This window comes from Echeneis naucrates, chromosome 3 (genome assembly GCF_900963305.1).
Source record: "Echeneis naucrates chromosome 3, fEcheNa1.1, whole genome shotgun sequence".
Taxonomy (NCBI): domain Eukaryota; kingdom Metazoa; phylum Chordata; class Actinopteri; order Carangiformes; family Echeneidae; genus Echeneis; species Echeneis naucrates.
In genome coordinates, this window is record NC_042513.1 from 20,849,595 (window position 1) to 20,871,446 (window position 21,852).

Sequence of the window (21,852 nt, forward strand, 5' to 3'; positions counted from 1 at the left end):
ATACACATAAAGTACATGGTTGTGTATTTTACCGATTTAGCGTTTATTCAGTGTGTGATCAGACTCCTCGTAGGTGAACTGATGGAAGTTAACCTGGAAGGCATAAGGTTCTTTACTTTGATAGTCAATGTTTGTGTTTTACAATTCAAGGAAGATGAAGTAATAACGGCAGATTTTTCCATGATCAGAACATTTTCCTTGACGGTCTTAACTTGTGTGGTTGTTTTGACGGCAAAATAACTTGTTTTGGCCAGTACTTTTTGTCAGTACTGGTGAAATGCATATTAAAAAGAAAAAAAAAAACAAAACGGGTTTTTAGTAATACTGATGATGCTAAAACAATATTGTAAATACAGGTACAGGATACTCTACCCAGTGCTTTGTAACCACAGATATTTTCATCATTAATTCACAAGCATTAAAACAAAACCTGAATAAAATATCCATCAATTCCCCTCCAATTATGTTATGATTAGTGTACCTTCACCCAGCAGACAGTCAGATGGATCTGTGTCATTCACTGCTGAGCCCAGAGTCTATTGATGAAATAATTAATGGGTGCGTTTTATGCAAGTAATTAAACTTCACCAGGACACTGCAGAGGAGTTATTCATGTCATTGGTCATATCGTTGTTCCTTTACCGTGCCTGGGAGGATGGCCCAGTCACCAGTCGACTGACATATAAACACATATAAACACAAACAACCATTAAAGTTTACGGGCAATTTAGATTCCCCAGTGAACCCAAACAGGTCTGTCTTTGGACTGGGGGAGGAAGTCGGAGTATCTGGAGGGAAAACATGCAGGCAGAAGGGAGAGCATGCAAACTCCGCACATGTTCTTGAAAATAGCCTGTTGTATAAAGTCAATTTTATCATCATTTAAAATACTCCTTGACCTCAAACACCAACAGTTTTTAGTTTTCTGTGGTGTCCAGAGCTCTCTGGTGTCAGCTGGTCCGGCTGCAGACTGGGAGGTGTGAAACCTCTGTAAACCCGCTCCAACAGTTACTAATTCAATCAGATATAGTTATTACCCTTGAAACAAAGTCTTTTCTTTCTAAAATGAAAATCCTCTCACAACTTTTTTCATGCTGCCTATTTTGACAAATCAAGTGAAACATGCACTTTTATTCATGTCTCCTGTTAAGAACCAACGGGATAAACTTTTGTAATTCAAACAGGAAAAAAAATCAAATAACACAAGTGACATATATGTAAATACAGTTCCTTTCTCCTGTTTGCAGGGATTCCATTGAGACATTTGAAACACTAGCGCGTCTGTTCAGAGCACAAGGATGTGAGCACACAGTGCATCTTGACCTCGGCCATGATGTATGTGCTTTTATCAGCAGTCATGTGCTTATGTAAACGCAGCAGTCAGCTGCTGCTAGCCGTCCACACAGCATGTGCAGAGAGAACGAGAGGGAGCCGTACGGGTGTAAACTGTGTGCGTCACACTGTTTCTGAACTGTGTAAATGTCACATGACACGTGGTTGAACTTTAAACACACTACATTGGTAAATGCAGTATGTACACACCTCATCACCAGGTTATTCAAACAAACAGGCTGTGCAGATGTGGGACCAGAAACAGAGAAGACTAGGTGATGAAGTCCTGACCATGAGAGACAGATTAGGCACACTCAGACAATAGCTCACTTGTTCAGTTCAGTTTTCAGGAGGACTCTGTCTAAAAAACTAAATTTTACCAACTTTATAAAGTGAAATATCAGTTCACACAGTCAGAGTTTGAGTTTGAGTCCATTTTCTTGGTCAGACTGAAGGCTGGAGTTGTGTATGTGATGTGTATAGTTAAAATAGTGTAAATATGTTTTAGAAAAAAACACAAGAAACTTGTGCGACAAAAAATAAGCGAAGAAAAGAGCTGCTCTAACCTGAGGAGGATTTCACGTCATCTCTCAAACGCCACCTCAGCGTGTAAATAATGTAGCAGGAGGTTCTTCAAATGTTGTAACTCTACGAAATCTTTTCAATTTTTAACCTTCGCTCTGCTCTGTTCTTTTTTCGTCAAATTATTCATGTCTCTGTGTTTTTTCTCCTCCTCGTCCCATCTGCCACAACCTCACACACACACACACACACACACACACACACACACACACACACACACACACACACACACACCGCAGCTGTCTATACACACTGATTGGGGTTATAGCTTGTTAGGAAACTGGAGATTGTGTTTCCACTCTGCTCATTAAGACTCGGCACTGATGTCACTCTGGCTTTTCATACCTCATATTATGTAACACTCACACACACATTTGTACTTCTGTCTTTCTGAGGGCTTTCATTGACAAAATGCATCGACTAAAGCCCGATGCCTGACCCTGACCTGAAGACTTGTCTGTGTGTGAATTGCACCTCAATAATAAAACACTTGTTTCACTAAGTGCTTTTGATAAGACTGCAACATAGTAATATCTGGTTTAAAACTATTTTGAGCTGGCATTACAGGGACCTTCATGGCCTAATTCCACATAATGATGTTGGCGGCAAAAGAAACCAAAGTCTGAGATGCTGCATGTGTTTAGAGCTGATAAAAGTTTTCAGCGTATCGACATCTGTGCAAATAAATCTAGGACACGGTTCATTAACAGGCTGGTTAGATTTGAAACCCACATAGAAGAGCTTTTTTACTACATTTTCAGTTAACATTTCAAGACATGTTGTTATTACATAATCAGTTTTAGAGGCCTTGTGAGGTTTTGAGCACAAATAAAAAGCATTACGTCAAAATAAAAATCTGCTGACTGGTGAGCGGACTGTACACACAGTGACTTTGTTTAGATTGTTTAATTCTTCTTCCCCTGAAATGACTTTGTGTGGACATCATACTATTACCATAGACTATTTCATTTTGAAAGTACTTACCTTTGCTTTTAGGGCCTGTCTTTTCGTGGTTCCCTGTTCAGGGATTGTCTGTCCCGACTTGATGTGTTTCACCTGGAGTCTAATCAGCCTTCAGTCTTCCAGTCTGTCAGATTGTTCGCTTTGCTATTTGCACATTTATTTCTCAGTCATTTTTGGTGTTTGGTGGTTTTATTTTACATCACAACTTTTGTTATTTTCTGTGCTCAAGTCCTTAAAAAACTAAGACAATAAGTCAACGGCAGCATAACGTTTTCTTGCGCTCAACATAACTTCATTTAAGGTTGGTACATGCTGCAGATAAGTCAGGAGTTGTGTCAGTCAGTCAGTATCAGGTCCACTCAGGGAAGAGAACAGTATCATCAATGTACTAACTGCGTTATCAAGCAGCGTGTTTCTCACCCAGAGTTAAAGTTGGGTGCTCTCACTCACTTACACACCTCCCACCTCCAAAAACAGAGGACGAGCCACTTACCAAATGTCACATGGCCTTCAAAATAAAACTCTTGCGTAACCATGAGGGCCTGGAAGCAGCAGAGAGTCTGTTTACAATGATCCAGTGTGAAGCTGGATGACTTTCTGAGGGTTGTGTGTGTGTTTCGTTTGTGTGTGTGTCTCCTTACTCTCAAAATATCGCTCACATCTTATCTGTTCTTTGCTGATGCTCATCAGTTGAGCACAGCATGCGCATTGCACTTGGTTATCACAAAGCACGGTGTGCAGTTCCAAAACATGACTTCAGCCACAACAACATGAAAGAACACATCCAATTCGGCGCCTGAGCAACCAAGAAAAGTCGTGGGTTGCCCTAAAAACAAACAGCCAAGAATCTGCTCATGATTACTTCCAATCTCTGTTCGCATACAGTTTGAGAAACTCTCTGATGAACAGACATGAAAAATGATATAAAGCCTCATAAATACTTGAAAACAAAAAAATACAGAGACAGATTTACACTCTGTTAGCTTTTGTGACACTGTTGAATTACAAGGTTACATAAATTCAAGAGTTATATTTACACACACACGTTCCCAGTCCCACTGCTGAGCACCAAGCCCCAAATTCAACGAAACACAGCACGAATTAAAGGAAATATTCTTTATTTCTCAGGGTATGAAACCTCTGTACAAACACATCTTCATCCGAGCTGACTTCTTCAGTTCAACAGAGAATTCAGCGTGAGCAGATATGAGGCAGCAAATGTTTTCATATGAAGAAAAAATAAAAACACAAGCTGAGCCGCTTGGTTTTCCAAGTTCTCAGCTGGTGTCCCATGTGAGTGAGCTCAGGTGTGCTTTAGTGCGTATCAACCTCAATGAGAAGTTAATGAATTCTCAAGAATGAACCGTTTTGCCCATTTTTCCTTTCACTTCTTGTTTAAACTCTCTATTCTTTATGGGAAATATGTAACACGTAGGCATAACTGCACCATCCTGGATCATAGATCAAATGTTTTTTTGTTATTTTTGCAATTTGAAAAAACGTTGTTTCATTCATAAAGACTCAGTATATTTCTTGATGGCAAGTTCAAGCAAACACTTTGCACTTGTCCCAAAACGTGCACGATTCTAATTTCTGCCTCACCTCCAACAAAACGCTGAGCTTGCAGCACATCACACTCACATCACATTCCCATCCTACACAGCAGTTCACTTCCAGAGATCCACCTGCTCTACATTACAAAGCCATAGATCTGTCATACAGGACACAAACTGCTGAGGGTCAACAGCTCCACTTACTTCCTGACTTCTGAAACCTAAAACACTAAAGGGAGACTTTTGAAAGAAAAAAATAACACCGTCTCTGTTTTAAACATTAAAAGTTGAATTGCTTGCTCTGTTTCTTGGCTCGGTGTGACCACAGTTTATTGTAGCTCATGCTAGTGCTTGTTTGGTTACTTCAGTGAGAAACACTGCTCAGTTAGCTGGCTCTTGTCTAGTTGTGTTGCTGTGTGTGCTGTTCAGATTAAGTTACTCATTCTAAGATAATTTATTTGTTGGGTGTTATCAGATAAAGACAAAGTCATTGCAGAACCATGCAACCCATTGTAGAATAATTGAACAGCAACATACCAAGATGTTATTCATCCTGTTTTAATTATAAATAATCACGCGCAGGCCTGGATTGCATGCTGTGTAACTCACTGTGAGGAGAAACGGACTCTCCTGGGTATAAATTGTGAAATTGAAAAGGAAAGATTGGTAAAAGCCTGACAGAGGAAATACCAGTTATCATGAGGGTCCATGTGACCTTTAGCCTACTTAACTCTGCCATCACCCAAGGCTGCAAGACAAGCAACTTATTATGCCCTTTTCCCCCCTAAGCAACAATACATTTGCTATCATGAGTAAAACATCAGCACAGTGAAGCCATTCAGTTGCATCTTCAGCAGAAAACTACCCAACAGCTCCAACGAAACTCAACATGACCAAAAATTCAGTTGGCGCCGTCCTTTTTCACATTCTTCTCTGTGAACAACACTTAATGGATACATAGACAGCTTGTAAAACTATTTGAAGATTTGAAGTCTGACTTCCATATTTGGAGAATAACTTTAGAATCCAACGTTAAGATGAAGTTGTTTTCGAAGATTTTAGTTCACCCACAATTTCTGAGGCTCAAGTTTCTTTTTCCACAGTATTAATTATTACCTATTGAATTTGAAGCACACCGCTGCTCACTCCATTTCACACCAGTAGAGAACCAACTTTGAACCAAACACCAGAAAATAACACATGACGACACTGGATGAAAAGATACATTCAGAAAATGAAGCTTAATCTTGGGATAAGAGTCCTGGTAACTCAGGGTGCTTGTCCCCCTGCGGCTTGAGGAGAAATGTGAATTAATTAGAGTGGATTCAGCTAAATTATGGTTGTAAAATGAAATGTTGAGGCAAAAGGAATAAAAATGAATAAGAAATAATGATGTTGGATATGTACACAACCAGAGGGGATCAACTTCGGTCCAGTCCAGATTCCAACCCGGTTGCTCCCTTTTTTCCTTCTGTTGCAGCAACTTTCATACAAAGGGCCATTCAGATGGAGGAACTGTAGAGAAAAGGTTTTGAATCTTTGCGTTTTGTTCTTGTTTTAGTTGCTACAATGTACAAAGGAAGGTGTGGCAGTTCAGTATTTGACAGCCACACATTTTGTGTGTCAGTTTGCCTTTTTATTTCAGCTTCACAACATAAGAACCTGATCTTTGGCAGAGAACAGGCTGCAGAACTAACAGAGTGTACAGAAGCCATAGGATGGACAATGGAGGCCTCTGTTATGTGAAACCAGCATCGGCTCGATGGTTTCCACTGTAATGAAACAGAAGATCAAATTCTGAATACAAGGGGAAAATGATGAGCATCACATGAATGAAACTGAAGTTTCAAACACTAAGTTTCAAATTTCACAGCCTTACATAGCTGCAATGAAAAGCTAAGAAAAAAAGTGTACTTTGTTTATTTTAGTTTGTTCAGAATTATTTTCTTGCTTCAAATTTACACAAACAAAAAGCTGAATTTGGAAATTCAAGCACAGGCAAACAGAAATTTGTTGATCTAAGTCCTAAGTGCTCACACTTGAAGCTGTTTTAGTGGCTGGAAAAACAAATCAAACACTGAATACTGTTTTACGGGCTGAACTATTCAAATTCATATCAGTGTCCTCCGTTTCAGCCCAGATTCATCCTTTCCATCTGAAAATGATGCAGAGAAGTCAGAAGTCACCTGGCTGCTGCACCGAGTCATGCTGTGATTTGTGGAACAATGTGATTACGATAAAGAGCTTCAAAATGCTAAAACAGCAAAATGTCCTTGTGTCAACCTGCGCAGTACAAAGATTTATATATTCAGCCAACCATCGCTGGTTCCGGTCCAGTTTCACAGGCTGCGCACACTAATGCAGGACAGATAACTAACCTCAGGAAACCAGGGGGCAGGTGTATACACAGAAACTGTGTACTCTTTTGAACTGTCAGACCTCACTCCTCCTCTTCACCGTGACTACATGCTTTTCAGCGTGAGCCAAATTTGATCCAGTGAAGTGAAAATGTGAAAGCTGTATTCATCACTGCTATCATGAGCTTCCCTGTTTACACAAGAAAAACTACATGACAATTCAAACAGACACATAATTGGTTGTGTGCTAAATTACTTCAGCATTGTTTAGTATGATATTGGCATTATTTATTATGACAGAAACTAGTTTAATATTAACTGATCACAGTTTGTGAGCCTCTGTAGCCTCGTGAAGGCATCTCTGGTCCAGATAAATAAGGCAGTGTCTTTATAAATTTCATAGGGGTGAAAATGAAGCTTGTCCACTGAGTGAAATGTACGAAATTGAATGTGCTTGTCTTTATAACTGAAAAACAGCCATCATGTGAACAACGCACATGAATATTTCTGGTTTAAGTTATGAATGAGTTTTATGCATCCAGTGTTCCCTGACTCCTACATGCAGCGTTATCTTCTTGGGTAAAAGTGTAACTGGCTTCTATTTGATATTCAGACAGGCTTGACATGTTCCATTGTTCACCATCCCAAGCTAGTACAAAATCATTTTGCAGGCCACACTGTCCAGTCATTTTAGGAAATCGTGTTAAACAAGGCAAACTGGATTTTACCCTCATGGGGGGATGTTGAAGAAAAACATTGGCATTGGTTGTTGTCCAAATAAAAGTCTGACCAAATATATTCACTGTCTGGCTGCACAGTGACGGGACACTGATCAACAAACCCACCGTTAACTGGGCCGGACCCGACCACATAAACATTTCAGATTGAGACTAAAATGAAATACAAGCCATGATGCAGGCTCCAGGTAAGGTTTGTAGGTTGCACCACAGGAAACTAAGCATGTGATCAGGATAAAACTATTAGCTGCTAAATGAAGGACGCTCTTTCATTAGAACGACAATGACCCCAGTTATAAAAAAATAACCTTTAAAATTAACCATGGGCTGGACTTGTTGACTGAGTTCTGATTTAAATCATCTCCAGTGATGAAATGATTCGGTCTGCTCCTGAGTTCTTCTGTAAGTAAGGATGAGGTTTGGCCTGAGAGCCACTTTGTGTCAGTCAGCGGTTCTTTCTGAGCATGAGTACTGGAAATCAGGTGAAAGTTCGAAAAATGGCTGTTTAAACGCAGTTCCATTTAAGTCCACGGGCGGTCCCGGTCCCTTCCAGGCTACATGAATCCATACCAGGCCAGGAGGCGAGAGTTTATACTGGAAGCAGGGGCAGATAAAAACGGACCAGAGAAGGGACATTTAAGCTCAGCTTTCAGAGCAGGTTCTGCTTGAACCAGGTCGGGCTCAGTAGTAAATCTCATCCATGATAAGGCTGAAACCTTTTTTTTTTTTTTTCCACACAAGAGCAAAAACATTTTAGATCCTGAAGAGTCTTACTTTGGTTCTCAGCCATACTCCACTCAGGGCCCTGCTCAACATCAGGCTCCACGACAAAGACACACAAACTGAAAGCCAGTCCAGACAGGACCCAAATCCAGCTGAATCCAGACCAGGATAAAGTCAACAGAGGATGAGAGCCGGACTGTTTGCTCTAGGCCACGCAGCAGTATCTTTTCCACCAGGACTTTGACAGACTCTTGACCTTGTCCGGTGTCTGCCTTTGCTTTTTTCTGCGTTTTTGTTTACCTCTTGGGCGCTTCTGGGAGCTGTAGTTCTGCAGGCTGGCCAGAATGGCTGTATCAAACACTTCTTTCAGATTTTTTTGGGTCAAAGAGGAGCACTCCATGTAAGCCACGGCTCCAATCTCCAGCGCACAGTCCTGAGCGTCCACAGGGTCCACGGGCCTGTCCCGATACTTAGCCAGGTCAATGAGGACCTAAACACACAAAAGGTTTTTAAATGCTGGAAATTTCCTCCACATTAGTCGAGGTGACGAGGAAGATGCAGTGTAACGTTTTTCACGGTTTAACCATTTTTTTGTGTTTGGTAAGCATCCTGCGAATGTTGTGTATCCTCATATCTGCTGTGCCCCTTTAAACGGGTACAACATCAATCAGTTGTCACAAAAGGCAAATACACAATAAAATGTTGTTGCTTTTTGCCAAAAAAAAAAAAAAATGTTCTGTTCTTTACTATCCATGAAGATTTGGATACTTTTTGAGGTCTCAGTTCAGACTACATGTTGTTTATATGGATGTGCAGCTTTATTGTTTTCCACTTTTACATTTAAATGAATTACGTAGTGCCTGAAGTGTTACATATAAAATAATTGAAGCAGACATGTCGACATGCCACAGTCATAAAAGCATCTCTCCTTTTCATCAACATCTGCCTTTGGGAGAAATACAGTAACCTTTTACATGTTTGTGCTGATCTTGCGCTCATGTTTTTTATTGCCCTTGTAACTTTTATGTGTTTGCAGATAATTAGATTTTATTGCATCGTGATAACAATTAGACATATTGACGTGTTATACAATTTTTTTGTGATTACAATTATACAATTTAACACACCTTGACATCCTCTCGCAGGTCACACTGTGTCCCAACGAGTACAAGGGGAGCAAACGGAGCGTGTCTGCGGATCTCTGGCATCCATTTCTCAGGGACGTTCTGGAAAGAGGCGGGATTGACGACACTGAAGCACAGCAGGAACACATCAGCACTGGTGTAACACAGAGGACGCAGCTTGTCGAACTCATCCTGAGGAGGTTGGGAGAGATCATGAAAAATTGGACATTCATTAGAGAGCTGAAGACAAAGTGCAGTTCACTAAACAACAAATTAGGCTTTTAAGGCCATTTTGACAGAGACTCCATAGTGTCCTGCTGGGGAAATGAGAAGAAAGACAGAGCGAGAGAAGGGGATGGGGATTTCAAAGAAGAGGAAGCAACAGAAGATTTTGTCCTGCCTGGAGTGGGAAAGTCAGCCTTTGAGAGCTCACTTCCTCTTTTGGCGTGCATGCTTGTAAGAGCAGGAAGAGGTGTTGTCTAGTGAGTCTACTGAGTGATCTATTACCAAAGGATAATTAACCACTGAGATAAATTTTCCCCAATGAATCCCCTCCTCTCTGGCTGTTGTTCCTCTGGCTGTGATTGTCCTATTCGTTTTTTCATTTTGTATAAGTGCATCTCAGTAACCACATCTATTGTTCTGGCATTTATAAATCCCATTTCCTATTGTTTGTGGCTGGAGCTGCTGTTCTCTCAGAGACACCCACAGGAGTTCACCAGTTGGTTGTTATTCCTGACAAAATGGAGGTGTGTTAGATTTCATACAGTACAGGTGTGTTCATTCAGGTATTATTTGTGTTTTATTCCATTTAACTGATTTTTGGTTTGTTGCAGCTCCTTATCTGAACAGTTGTTCCTCATCCCAACTCGACAAGTCTTCTTTTTTTCACCATATCAACAGCTGCTGGAAATGTAGACACAACTGCATCATTTCCTGTGTGCCAGAGATTTCTTTTTTCCTATGAAAGGCCCAGCAGATACCAACAGCTAGTTTCCTGGACAAACACACACTGGATTCACAGTAAAGCCAGCTTTAACCTGTGTAACAATCATCCTCCGGCCTCTAGAGTTCACAACTGAACGGTCTCGGTTAGAGCAGAGGATGCTCCTCTGTTGATATATTGATGTGGAAAGAGCAGCAAGAAAGACAGACGGACAGACAGACATTGTTTCCTCTGAAATATAACAACAGGAAATGCTGCTGTTCGCCCTCTTTTTGTGCGTTTGTGTGTGTCGAGATCACTGACCTGTCCAGCTGTGTCACAGAGTTGAAGTTTGACTGGCTGTCCATCCACTGACACCACCGCTACACAAACACACACACACACACACAAATCCTATGTCAATAAGAAATGTTATGTTTGCACTGAATTGAAGTAAGCCCCCAAAGATGAAATACACATTATTTTGTCTTTTATATAAGCCTGAAAAGCGGACAAATCACTCAAAATGATGTTAATTGTTGGTCTGAAATGGCCAGAAATGTCAGAAAAGTGTAAATAATCCAGCTTCACCACCAGCCATGGAGAAGTAGCTCTTTACCTGAGAAGTTGTCAAACGCGGTGGGGACATACTCGGTGGGATACCCGTTGGTGGTGTAGCTGACCACCAGGCTGGTCTTCCCCACAGCTCCGTCCCCGACCAGCACACACTTCACCCGCCTCTCCGCCGCAGACCTCCGCGCCCTGCCGGAGCCCCTGTCCCGGCTCCGGACCCTCCGGGGTGGGACAGGCGGAGGAGGGGACACCCGGTCGGGCGCGTAGGTCCCATCGCCCCGCGGAGACATGAAGGAGGCCCAGGCAGGAGATTCAGTCCCGGTTCGGTCCAGATTTCACATCCTCCATGAGTCCGCTCCCTGCCGGACTTCACAGCCGCTGACTGTCCATGGTCTGGACTTTTACAAACCCCCACCCTGCCCGGACTGAGTCCATGTCCCCCGTCTGTCCCACGGCGGACTTTCACATCAATTAAAGCCGGATCGGAAGAGCTGGGACTCAGATAAGAGTCTTTATCCAGAGACGGTCCAGTCAGCCGGAGCTCAGAGCCGGACTGACATCACTGCGAGTGCGTGTGTGTGTGTGTGTGTGTGTGTGAGAGAGAGAGAGAGAGAGAGAGAGAGAGAGAGAACCTATAAGGCTATAACAAAATAGAAATGCATTCAAACCTTACTGTAATTGGTTTCAATATTTCCACCCTTTATTCATTTTTATTCCACGTAATTTTATTTATTTTTTGTTTCCACAAGTTCAGTTTGTTTGTTTTTTTAAAGGCTTTGTTATCATGAATGTCTAAGAATTATGTTACCTGTTGAATATTAGTTTGTTTTTGTTTTTCCACTTCCTATTTTCAAACAACATCTTATCGCAACATTTCTTTTCCTGGAAGCATGTACTATATGATATGATATGATATGATATGATATGATATGATATGATATTATATTATAGGGTAGTTTGTCAAGCCCCAAAGACACCAGTGTAGACCAGCCTTCAATAAACGAGTCAAAAACATCTCAAAGCAGTCAGGGAAAATATATTTATCTGGTAAAAAGCCAGAGGAGGCCTCCAACAGAGCTCATTTAAACCTTTAACACACCACAGACAGGACATCTGCGCCATCTAGTGAAAAAGAAATTTGCATGATGTATAACATTATTTTAAAAAACTAACAATGTCGTCGTGAGTCTAAAAAAGTTATCAAATGAGAAATTTGCCATATTTTCTACTTTATATAAATTTAGGTGGGCATCTTTGTTGATACCGGTTCATGTCCACAGTCAGCGGCGGGTCGGTGTTTCCGCACGGACTCTTTTCAGAGCTGTACCGCTGTTGCATGTGTTGTGAAGGATGTTATTCCTTTTCTTCCAGATAAATACTCAGCAGGGACAAACTTCCCGGTAACATGTCCACCGACGCCGTCGGGTCTCCGGAGGTGGTGCTGGGCTTCCTGGAGGAGGCCGAGCCGTGGCGGCTTCGGTCCCCGCAGTTCCCCAGTAAAGTCGGGGGGAAGCCGGCGTGGCTCAGCCAGAGAGGCCTGCCCTCAGCGGCCGGGCTGGAGTGTGAGATCTGCCGCCTGCCGATGGCCTTCCTGCTGCAGGTTTGGAGAAAATCATCATATCCGCCTTTATGAGGGTTCAAACAGACCAGATGATGAAACAGGTTTCACCTAAAAACTGTTAAAGGACCATTTCTTAAAAGGTTCATCACCAATCTTTGTTTAGTTTGGTTTCTTTAACTGATTTTAAATGAGTTTACCTTTTGTAAAGTAAAAAATGTGTCATTGGTTAATGAATGTGTGTTTATATTCTCTCACACACAGGCACACACACAGGCACACACACAAAGGCTATACCCACTAACACACACACAGGCACAAACACAAAGGCCATACCCACTAACGCACACACACACACACACACAAAAAGGCCATTCCCACTAACACACACACACACACACACACACACACAAAGGCCATTCCCACTAACACACACACACACACTGTGACTGTCTCTCTCTCTGCTCTCTGCTGCAGGTCTACGCTCCGGTCTCTGGTCTGGACACCAGTTTTCACAGATCACTCTTTCTGTTCTGCTGCAGAACCGCTGAGTGCTACAAACTCAATGACAACCGCTGTATGAAAGGTACCTGAGACTATCCTTGTCTATTTTCCATCTTGACAGGTCCTAAATTATTTTAGGTGAATAAATAAATGAATGCCATCTGTTCTCAGCATCAAGTCATGATTTCATATGATCTGGGCTCAGCCAAGTGTGAATGTTATTAGTGTGTCATTGTATGTTCTTTAGATTGAGTCAGATGTGAGCGTAGAACGAAGCGTCACTGAAATCCCCACTAACATCTTCTCTTCTCCTGTTTTCCACATCCTCTGCTTTCACTCTATAAAAACATTTCATCATTCTGTACTCGGTGACATTTGTCTAACTGTTTTTTTTTAACACAATTAAATGCATTTTTATCCTGTTTTTATGACAGATTTAGTTTCTCTGTCCTTTCCATCCAGTTTTCAGGAGTCAGCTTTCCAGGAGAAATGAGTTCTACCCTTATGACCCACCGCCAGGTTTGTACATTGTCATTTTTTGGTTGTCTGTCTAAATCATTATCCCAAAATGTCACTTATTTCATATTTTTTCAAAATCAAAATTTTATGTATGCCTTTATGGAAGTGTGGTTGCAATATGATTTAAAAAAAAAAAGATGTGTTTTTATCCGTTTCATCAGCAGCTCAGTTTTCATGTATTTTCTGTGTGCAGTTGTTAAGAATGTGAACAGAACAGATGAGCTGCAGTCAATTACACATTAAGGTGTTTTTATTATTCTCTTTTTTCAAACCCTGATTTCATGCAAATGCATCTGAAAGGGCCTTGAAAAAGAAACCAAACACACAAACAAACTTTTTTCTGTTTCCTGTTTTCTCAGAGGATGAATCCACCACCGATCCTGAACACAGCCAGAATGTGTTGCCTGTCTCTGGAGTCAAACTGTGCTGGGTGTGTGGTTGCCCTGGCAACAAAGCCTGCTCCCGCTGCCACACTGTGACATACTGTGGGAAACACCACCAGACCCTCCATTGGAAACACACACATAAGAAGGAGTGTGGCAGCCAAGGTGTGTTTCTCCTCCGTCCCGATGGCGATGGTGTCGCTGTTTCAGTTGATTTTTACAAAGTCAGTGTCAAAATAACTGTAACTTGAAAATAATCTAGTTAAGGGACCGAGAATCTACCTCAAGGGTATTATTACCCTGAGAAATTATATTGACTTTGTAACATGGTGTCTTCACTTTATCTCTGGACAGACATGTTGGCTGCCACTACATCTCCCTTTCTCTTCCCTGAGTCTGAGTTGGTCACTGAGCCGGAGGAAGAGGAGGAAGAAGCTAAAGAGGAAAACGTGAAGGAGGCTGAAGGAATGGAGGGAGGAGACGGTACTCAGAAGGATGTAGACTGTTCCTCTTTAGCAAACAGTAAGTTTTACATTATGCCTGAAACACTGATCACCTTCAGTTTACAGCCTAATACAGAAACATAACTGGCAAGCTTTTATTACCAGCTTCAAATATAATAATAATTATCATCACCATAAGCATGATGATGGTTATTACTATTATTATTATTATTGTTGTTGATGATAATAAAAATAATTTTACATTTATTATGAATCATTTTAAATGATCAATAATAGTAATCTTGAACCAGATTGTCTCTCTGAGGGATTTCCTCTGACTCTGATCCTTCTTCAGCATTGGCAGAGACCGATCTGGAGGAGATGGCTCTGTGTGAGACCAAAGACAGTAAAATGTTTCAGAGGTTTAAAAAGAAGATTGCACCAGAACCACACCAGGTAACAAATAAGTCCTTGAAATGACATGTTGTGTACAAGGATTATACCCAGTGTCCGTTGTCATATTTTCATGGTCGTGGTGAAGACGGCTCCCATATTATCCCATCATAAACTGTCCTTTGTTAGACGTGCTTTCTACATTTTTTTCCACTGTGTTCATCTCACAGGTGGTGCGTTACAGTCGAGGTGGCTCTCCTTTATGGATCTCTTCTCAGCACATCCCATCGGGGCAAGATATCCCCTCATGCACCTGTGGTGCCAAGAGGACTTTTGAGTTTCAGGTAGTCACCGCCTCTAAAATATCCAGAAATCTGACCTATCAAAGCAGAAGGTGCTGCTGTTTTTTTTCCTTTCTCACCCACCACAGGTTTCAATACACCTTCAGTAAATAAAAATGTGTGTGCTGATTGTTAATGTCATCGATTATTGAAAGTGTTTTATTACGAGGAGTGACTGAGAGGTTTTCAGTTGAGGAAATGTTGAGATGTGGTAAATGCTTCATTAGTCACTTTCTACCAAAATGTACACAATACTGCTGTCCCTCCATGCACCCCTAAATGTCTGGATGAAACATCTCGGTCCTATCTGATGTATAATGTTTCAGACTGTTACTCATTTATGTGATAACTTCAGTATGTCAGTACCTGTGATTGTGTGATTCAGTCAAAAAGTAAAAAAGCCCAGAAGGATATTTTCTTAAAAAAGTAATTACAATCGATTATGGGGAGGAAACATGCATAATGTTCAAAACATTTTCTGTTTGAAAAACAAGACTTTGATCAAATGTGACTGTCACAGCGATTTTTGTCTGCTGGAGTCTAATAAACGCACAAACTGAATGTGTTTGTCTGCAGGTGATGCCCCAGCTGTTGAACAGTCTCTGCGTGGATGCAACGGGAGCCAGTATCGACTGGGGGACTCTGGCCGTCTACACCTGCTCCTCCAGCTGTAACCATGAGAACCAGTACTGTCCTGAGTTCATCTGGAAACAGGACTTCTGCACAGATGAAACACTCATGACGTCCTAGGAGCCATTGATGAATCTGAATGCTCAGAGCATGCCGAGAGGAAACGTCGTTTCTCACTTAGTGCACTGGACACATGCTGCTGCGGCTTCTGTTACATAAGATTCAAACTGAGGCCTCAAATTCTTTTATCTGAGACTGTAACAAGGAGGAAGAAGATGTTTTGTGGTCCTTTCTGGAACTAACATTTTCTGGCTATTGAGAACCAATCAGTGATATTTCTGACCTGTGGTTAAAGACACTACACAGGCTGGACCACTGCAGCTGATAAAGCAGAAATCAAAATATGAGCCTTTGCTTTATCACATAATAAAGTTTTTAACCAAGCAGCCTGTTTGTCTAATTCTCCAGTACTATAAAACAGACAATTAACAGTTACATGGAAGTTACAATCAGTGTTACATAAAGCACAACTATCAGGCATGTCAGGTATCTGCATACCATAATAATCACATAATTCATGTTTAATGACAAACCAGGATAAAAGTTGAAACAAAGCTATTATGTCAGTAAGTTGGCCAAACCAGATGGAAAAGATGGTGAATTATTTTGTTTTTTTTTTTCCAGGACATCATGAGGAGCGCACTGAGCCCAACAGGCTCATTCAGTAATCCATGTGTGTAACTGTAGTGAAAGAAGCAGCTTTAACATGAGTCAGTATGTACAAGTTTATTAATGCACATTAACAATTTCTGTCACAGTGTCCTGGTTTTCTGTCTGTTTGCTTCTAAAATCAGAATTAGAGATTACATTTCTGAATGACTGAATATAACCAAATTTCTTTTACCTCTGTGTTCCCTCTGTGCTTGGAAGACAAGAGTAGGTGAAACCAAATGCAACATGAATCCAAAAATCTGAACTGTTTATTGCTGAACTTTTACATTCAAGGACATGTCTAGTAGAAATTGTCTGTGACCACAAACAAACCAACAAGTGCCCAAAATATAAACTCATGGACAATGAAGCCAAATTCACATTTAACTCCTCAAAAATAGTTTTGAATGGCTAAAAAAATACTTAAAAACTTCCAGACAATACATATGTTTATCTGCTGTCACACCGCCTTTTAGTGCTGAGGAGTTTAAAATGCTTAAGGTCCGTATGAGTTTTGTAGTTTTTCCATTTTGCTTGAATTTTTCTGGTTTTCCGATGAATATGAAAAATGAACTCTTACACACAAATTGTCCTGTTAACTCGAAAGGCCATTGAGCTTTAGCGACTTTAAGGTGGGACTCACTTATTTTCAGCTGGAACTGATATATAAACCAATTTAACCATTAAGACTTCCTTCTTAGAATGTGTTAATTGTTTTGACAAAAAAGTACTTTTTGACCGACTCTTCCTTACCCGAGAGAATTAAGTACAAATATATCAAATGAAAACTAAGTGACTCCAACTACCACTTTACGGAGCAGCAGGATCACTTTGATTCGATCAATTCGACATTTAAGAGCATCCAGCTTGTGACTGGACTTTGTAAAGGGCAGAGTTTTAAATTGTAAATAACTTAATTTCAGCCTTTAATAAAATAGGGCTATGCTCAACAGATGGTTGACCAAAATGTTTTTTAAATGCACACGGTCTATTGATAAAACTCTCAAAAAGCAGGTGTGAGAAACTATAATCTTATAATACTGTGATAGGAATGTGGGGCTAAAAGCTGGGACACCAAGCAGGCAATTACTAAAAATGCAATGTACAAAACTATTAAAAACCGCATAACATAAAATAAGAGCAGTCCCAGCTAGCCTGTCTATCTTCCAGTCAGTAATTTTTACATTTTCTTACAGTTTTATGTACAATCACGGATGTGGGGTGGGAAGGAAAAAAATGGCCGGTAACTGACAACTGAAATACTCAACAGAAAGTACTGAGTGTGATCAGAACAGAGAGAGAAAAAAATAAAATAAAATAAAAAATCTTAAAGACTAGAGGTACAAAACAAATTGTGACTAAATTCACATCCTGTACAACAGCCCTTACAGCAGTCCACTTTGTATAGGTCAACGTTTATATGACACATCCATGGGAAAACAAAAATAAAAAAAAGTTGTAAAAGATGGACAGGTCCTACGTTGTCTTGCGAAAGCCTTTTAGGATTGGGTAAATGTTTTCAAATGCTTCATAGATCTCCGCTCTCACCTTTGCACCTGAACAAAAAAAAAAAAAAAAAAAAAAAAAACAGGTGTCATTAACTGCAATGACTTGACATCATTTTCTCCCTTAGCTTTATTTAAAGTTATTTATTCACATGCATGAACAATTGTTAACTTTGAGATTTGTCTGTTTGTTCTTTTTTTCTTTTCGCATATCTGCACTAGTCAATATTACTGGCCCTAGTTCTGACCTGGGAGCAGAAATGGAGTGGAGGATGGAGTAAAGTGGAGCAAGTCTTACCTGTGAGTACAACTTTGCCAGAGACAAAGATGAGCAGGACAATTCTGGGTTTGATCATCCTATAAATGAGCCCTGGAAATAGCTCTGGCTCATAACTGTAACACAGAAATCATTTTGCTGTAGGCAACCAATTCCAAATTCAAGTTTTCAGAAGGTGTAAATTAATCACAAGCTCAAGTTTAAGCAAGCAAAGGAGGAACATTACTGTCTCATATAACCAATGTACACAAATACACAGTAAACATGAAAATATAGATAAATGCATAACAGTGCTCGAGAATAATAAAACACATGACAGAAATTACCTGCTAAACTGTTGGTGTGTGAGGACGAGTCCCTCTAGCCGGATGGGGAACTTTACATCACAGCTGCCCACCATGTTCTGGATCTTGAAGTCCAGGAACTTGGCAGGAAAACCAAGCTTTTGCACCACACGAGCATATTTCCTGGCTGCCAGCCTTGACTGCTCCTCACTGGATAGGAGGTGAATCAATGAGAGGGAAATTACAGGGAGTGAGGACAGGGAAGCCGACATATCTTGTATCTAATTTTTGACATGATTTATTATTCCCATTACTGTTAAACTCTATGCTAACCTCTTGGCTCCAGTGCAGACCATCTTCCCAGAGCTGAAGATAAGGGCAGTGGTCCTGGGCTCACGTATTCTCATGATGACAGCAGCAAAACGCTAAATAAGGGTAAGAGAATGAGGATTCCCATTATGATACCTGTGTTTTCCTATAACTCCCTGTTTAAGAGAAACACAGCCAGTACATTTAACAGCAATAATTACACATTCAATTTCATAATTTCTGTGCATAGGAGTAATTGTTGGCATGCGTAAATTAAAATAGAAAAAACATTAGCAGAATCATTCCATGACATTTCAAGTCCCGTGTATGTCAGCCAAATTAAAGAAACAGATCTGATGGCATTTCTGTGTCGCAGCCTCACCTTTGGGTTGTACTCTGCATTCCTGGCTCTCAAGGCAATGGTCTTCAAGTCAAGTTTACAGCCCAGATTTACAGTTGACACAATATTTCTGATGGTAGCAGAGCATAAAAAGGAGAGAGAATAGAGACAAAGAAATGTCTCTCTATTAAACTTGTTCTATCATGTGGCTATAACAATGTTATTATTTTGTATTAAATAAACATTCAAATCAGTGCAGAAATTACACTAGGCCATTCTCTGTCTCTGAAACGTCAGCTAAACTTTATGGTTTGAATGCATTGTGACTGATTATGATCTTGGTCATTGACTGTGTTTTCCTACAGCAAAATGCAGCAGTAAGCTAAACAGTTACCACTGAGTTAGCTATCTTAAACAGTAAATGAGAAACATACTGTAACTGTGGTACAATCCCAGAGCTCTCTGAGGCTGGTGTTGCCGGTGTGATAGGGGTCATGGGAGTCAGCGGGGTGTTGTAGAGCGGGGTATTCCCCGGTAGCGCTGTGGTGGTCGAGCCTGCTACTGCCTGGGAATGGAAAAGCTGAGGGGTCTGGCCCGACGTCCCTGGAAGGCCTGAGAAGAGATCAAAAGCTATGCTGAAGCCTTTAACTATGAAGACACCAACTCTGCAGATATACAGTTATTTTCTGATGTTAATGACTGAGCACTGTCTGTTTTACCTGCATTAGCTTGCTGTGCCTGTTGTTGTTGCTGTTGTTGCTGCTGTTGCTGCTGTTGTCGCTGCTGTTCCTCCAGTATAGACAGACTATTGGTGTTCTGGACTGGCTGTGGTGTCAGCCCTGTGCCATATGGCATCATGGGACTGAAAATTGGCATGCCTGGGGTCATTGCACCCTGCACAAGAATAAATAACATCGTGAAAATTAATAACATATGAGGGAACATATGATACTGCAAAAGTTTAGAATTTTATTTTTGTTGACAACTAAGAATAAACAATATCATATATAAAGATGTACGCTGTCTGAAAAAGGTTGAGGTCAATGCAAAGCATAACATCTGTATCTTTAACAAGATATCATGTCCAGTCATAAAAGCCAACATCAAATAAAGAATGGATTGTGAGCGCTCTATAAATTAATGATCTGTATTTGACAGCAATTTAAAGAATGTATAAAAACATAGGTGTTACAAGAACATGCTTCAGTTCAGGCTTTGATATGTTTACCAATTTGATCGATTAATTCTGAATGCTTTAACCCAGCGTTTCTCAAACGGGGAACGGAGATATGGCAGGTGGGGCGCAACAAATGGGAGGACATTTTCAATTTCATGCTTATCTTACTGTAAATGGTTTTCTTTGACAATAAAGATAACTCACCCTAAACAAAACACCCTCATGCAAACAAAGTAATAATTAATGGCTAACATTATTAATGAACATTAGGAGACTGGGAGTGCAAAAACAAAGATAGACGTCGCGATGATAAGTGCAGCGGGCCAATGTTTGCAGTGGGACAACAAGGTAGCAAATAGCCGTGAGCAACACGGATACATTTGTGACGCGGACCACAAAAGAGCCAGCACCATCGCACACACACAAGACAGACTGTTGCTTCTCTGAAAACAAATTACAGATCTCAGATCAACATTGGCCATGACTTCAGGGTGGCAGTTTTATGCCTGCAACCCCGTTTTGAGAGGATATGCAGTGCAAAACAGGCACATTGCAGCCAGTAATACAGGGGAAGTTCTTGTTTCTGTTTTTTGCACAGATTGCAAATGAAATACTTTCATTATTTGACTGCTGTACTTTTTGTTTTTGATTCAAACTATCAGTTGTGATGATACAACTGCACTCTAAATTTCTTTATGAATTTGGTGTTGATGTTTTTAATTTTGATTCATTATAAAATGTGGCTGTTTGAGAAAGTTTGAGAACCATTGCTTTAAGCAGCGCTGATTACCTGAGGGGAGGCCAGCCCCTGAAAGGCTGGTATACTGTTGTTCTGGTCCATCTCTTCAGTTATCTGCCACCCAAAGCAGGCAGCAGCACAGGCTGCGATAACTTCACACAGCAGGTGCCTGAATGCTGTGCCGTAAAGAAACAAGCTCCTACTACGGACTTGACTCGGTAAAACCCCAATGATCGTGCTTCCTCTTTTAAAGCTGTGTCTTGTCTGTAAAATGGACAGAAATAATGTTAGCTCATACAAAAAAAAAAACAAAAAAAAACAACAACATTGTTAGCCACTTGTCGCAGAGCCAAGACACGAAGCTGCAGCTGTGGCGCCAACATGTCCAAATCTTGCTAAGTTTCGATTTTTCACTTTGATGGTTGTTTGCTTTATTGCGACCGTTTTGGTCTTCTGTGGGCGGTTAGTTGTCTAAATGTCCTAATGTACACGGGTGATAAAAAAAATATCTGTGCCCACACAGTCTTCCAGCAGGACGTCTTGAAAGCCTCCAAAATGCAGCACAACAACATCGGAGCTAACTGGCGTTAGCCGCGCTTCTAACGTTAGCCACGCTAGCTAACATGAAGCCATAAGTCAAACGTGCTGCAGCCGCAGCGAGAGCGGCAGCCTTATGGGCCAAAACAGCCGCAGATAGCTGTCACTTCTTCACCGTGCACCACAGCACGGCGTCCACACACTTACGGTGCACTTCTGTCGCAGTTTGAACCAGCAAGGAGAAGATTTGATTCAGCCTCGGCTCCGTGTCATCTTCTTCTTCTTCTTCTTCTTCTTCGGCACTCAAACAGAAACTTCCGGCTACTCCCGGAA

General features: G+C 40.9%; 3 protein-coding genes across 3 annotated transcripts; 1 reads left to right on the plus strand and 2 right to left on the minus strand.

The window, feature by feature from the left end:
- Window positions 1–3,984: 3,984 nt before the first annotated feature.
- Window positions 3,985–11,422, minus strand: rhoua (ras homolog family member Ua). Its single transcript, XM_029497559.1, has 4 exons — window positions 10,916–11,422; window positions 10,621–10,679; window positions 9,375–9,563; window positions 3,985–8,737 (listed from the first exon to the last, which is right to left on the minus strand). The coding sequence occupies exons 1-4, from the start codon at window positions 11,157–11,159 to the stop codon at window positions 8,453–8,455; spliced, it is 777 nt and encodes a 258-aa protein (XP_029353419.1). The 5' UTR covers window positions 11,160–11,422; the 3' UTR covers window positions 3,985–8,452.
- A 779-nt stretch (window positions 11,423–12,201) lies between these two features.
- Window positions 12,202–16,073, plus strand: pdcd2 (programmed cell death 2). The gene is made up of 8 exons (XM_029497663.1): window positions 12,202–12,469; window positions 12,905–13,013; window positions 13,394–13,450; window positions 13,810–13,998; window positions 14,188–14,355; window positions 14,632–14,732; window positions 14,900–15,013; window positions 15,587–16,073. The coding sequence occupies exons 1-8, from the start codon at window positions 12,275–12,277 to the stop codon at window positions 15,758–15,760; spliced, it is 1,107 nt and encodes a 368-aa protein (XP_029353523.1). The 5' UTR covers window positions 12,202–12,274; the 3' UTR covers window positions 15,761–16,073.
- Window positions 16,074–16,602: 529 nt separating this feature from the next.
- tbp (TATA box binding protein) lies at window positions 16,603–21,840 on the minus strand. Its single transcript, XM_029497664.1, has 9 exons — window positions 21,727–21,840; window positions 21,034–21,246; window positions 19,786–19,960; window positions 19,501–19,678; window positions 19,109–19,196; window positions 18,751–18,842; window positions 18,460–18,627; window positions 18,155–18,249; window positions 16,603–17,907 (listed from the first exon to the last, which is right to left on the minus strand). Exons 2-9 carry the CDS (start codon window positions 21,082–21,084, stop codon window positions 17,828–17,830), a joined length of 927 nt encoding a protein of 308 aa, XP_029353524.1. The 5' UTR covers window positions 21,085–21,246; window positions 21,727–21,840; the 3' UTR covers window positions 16,603–17,827.
- Between the last annotated feature and the right edge of the window lie 12 nt (window positions 21,841–21,852).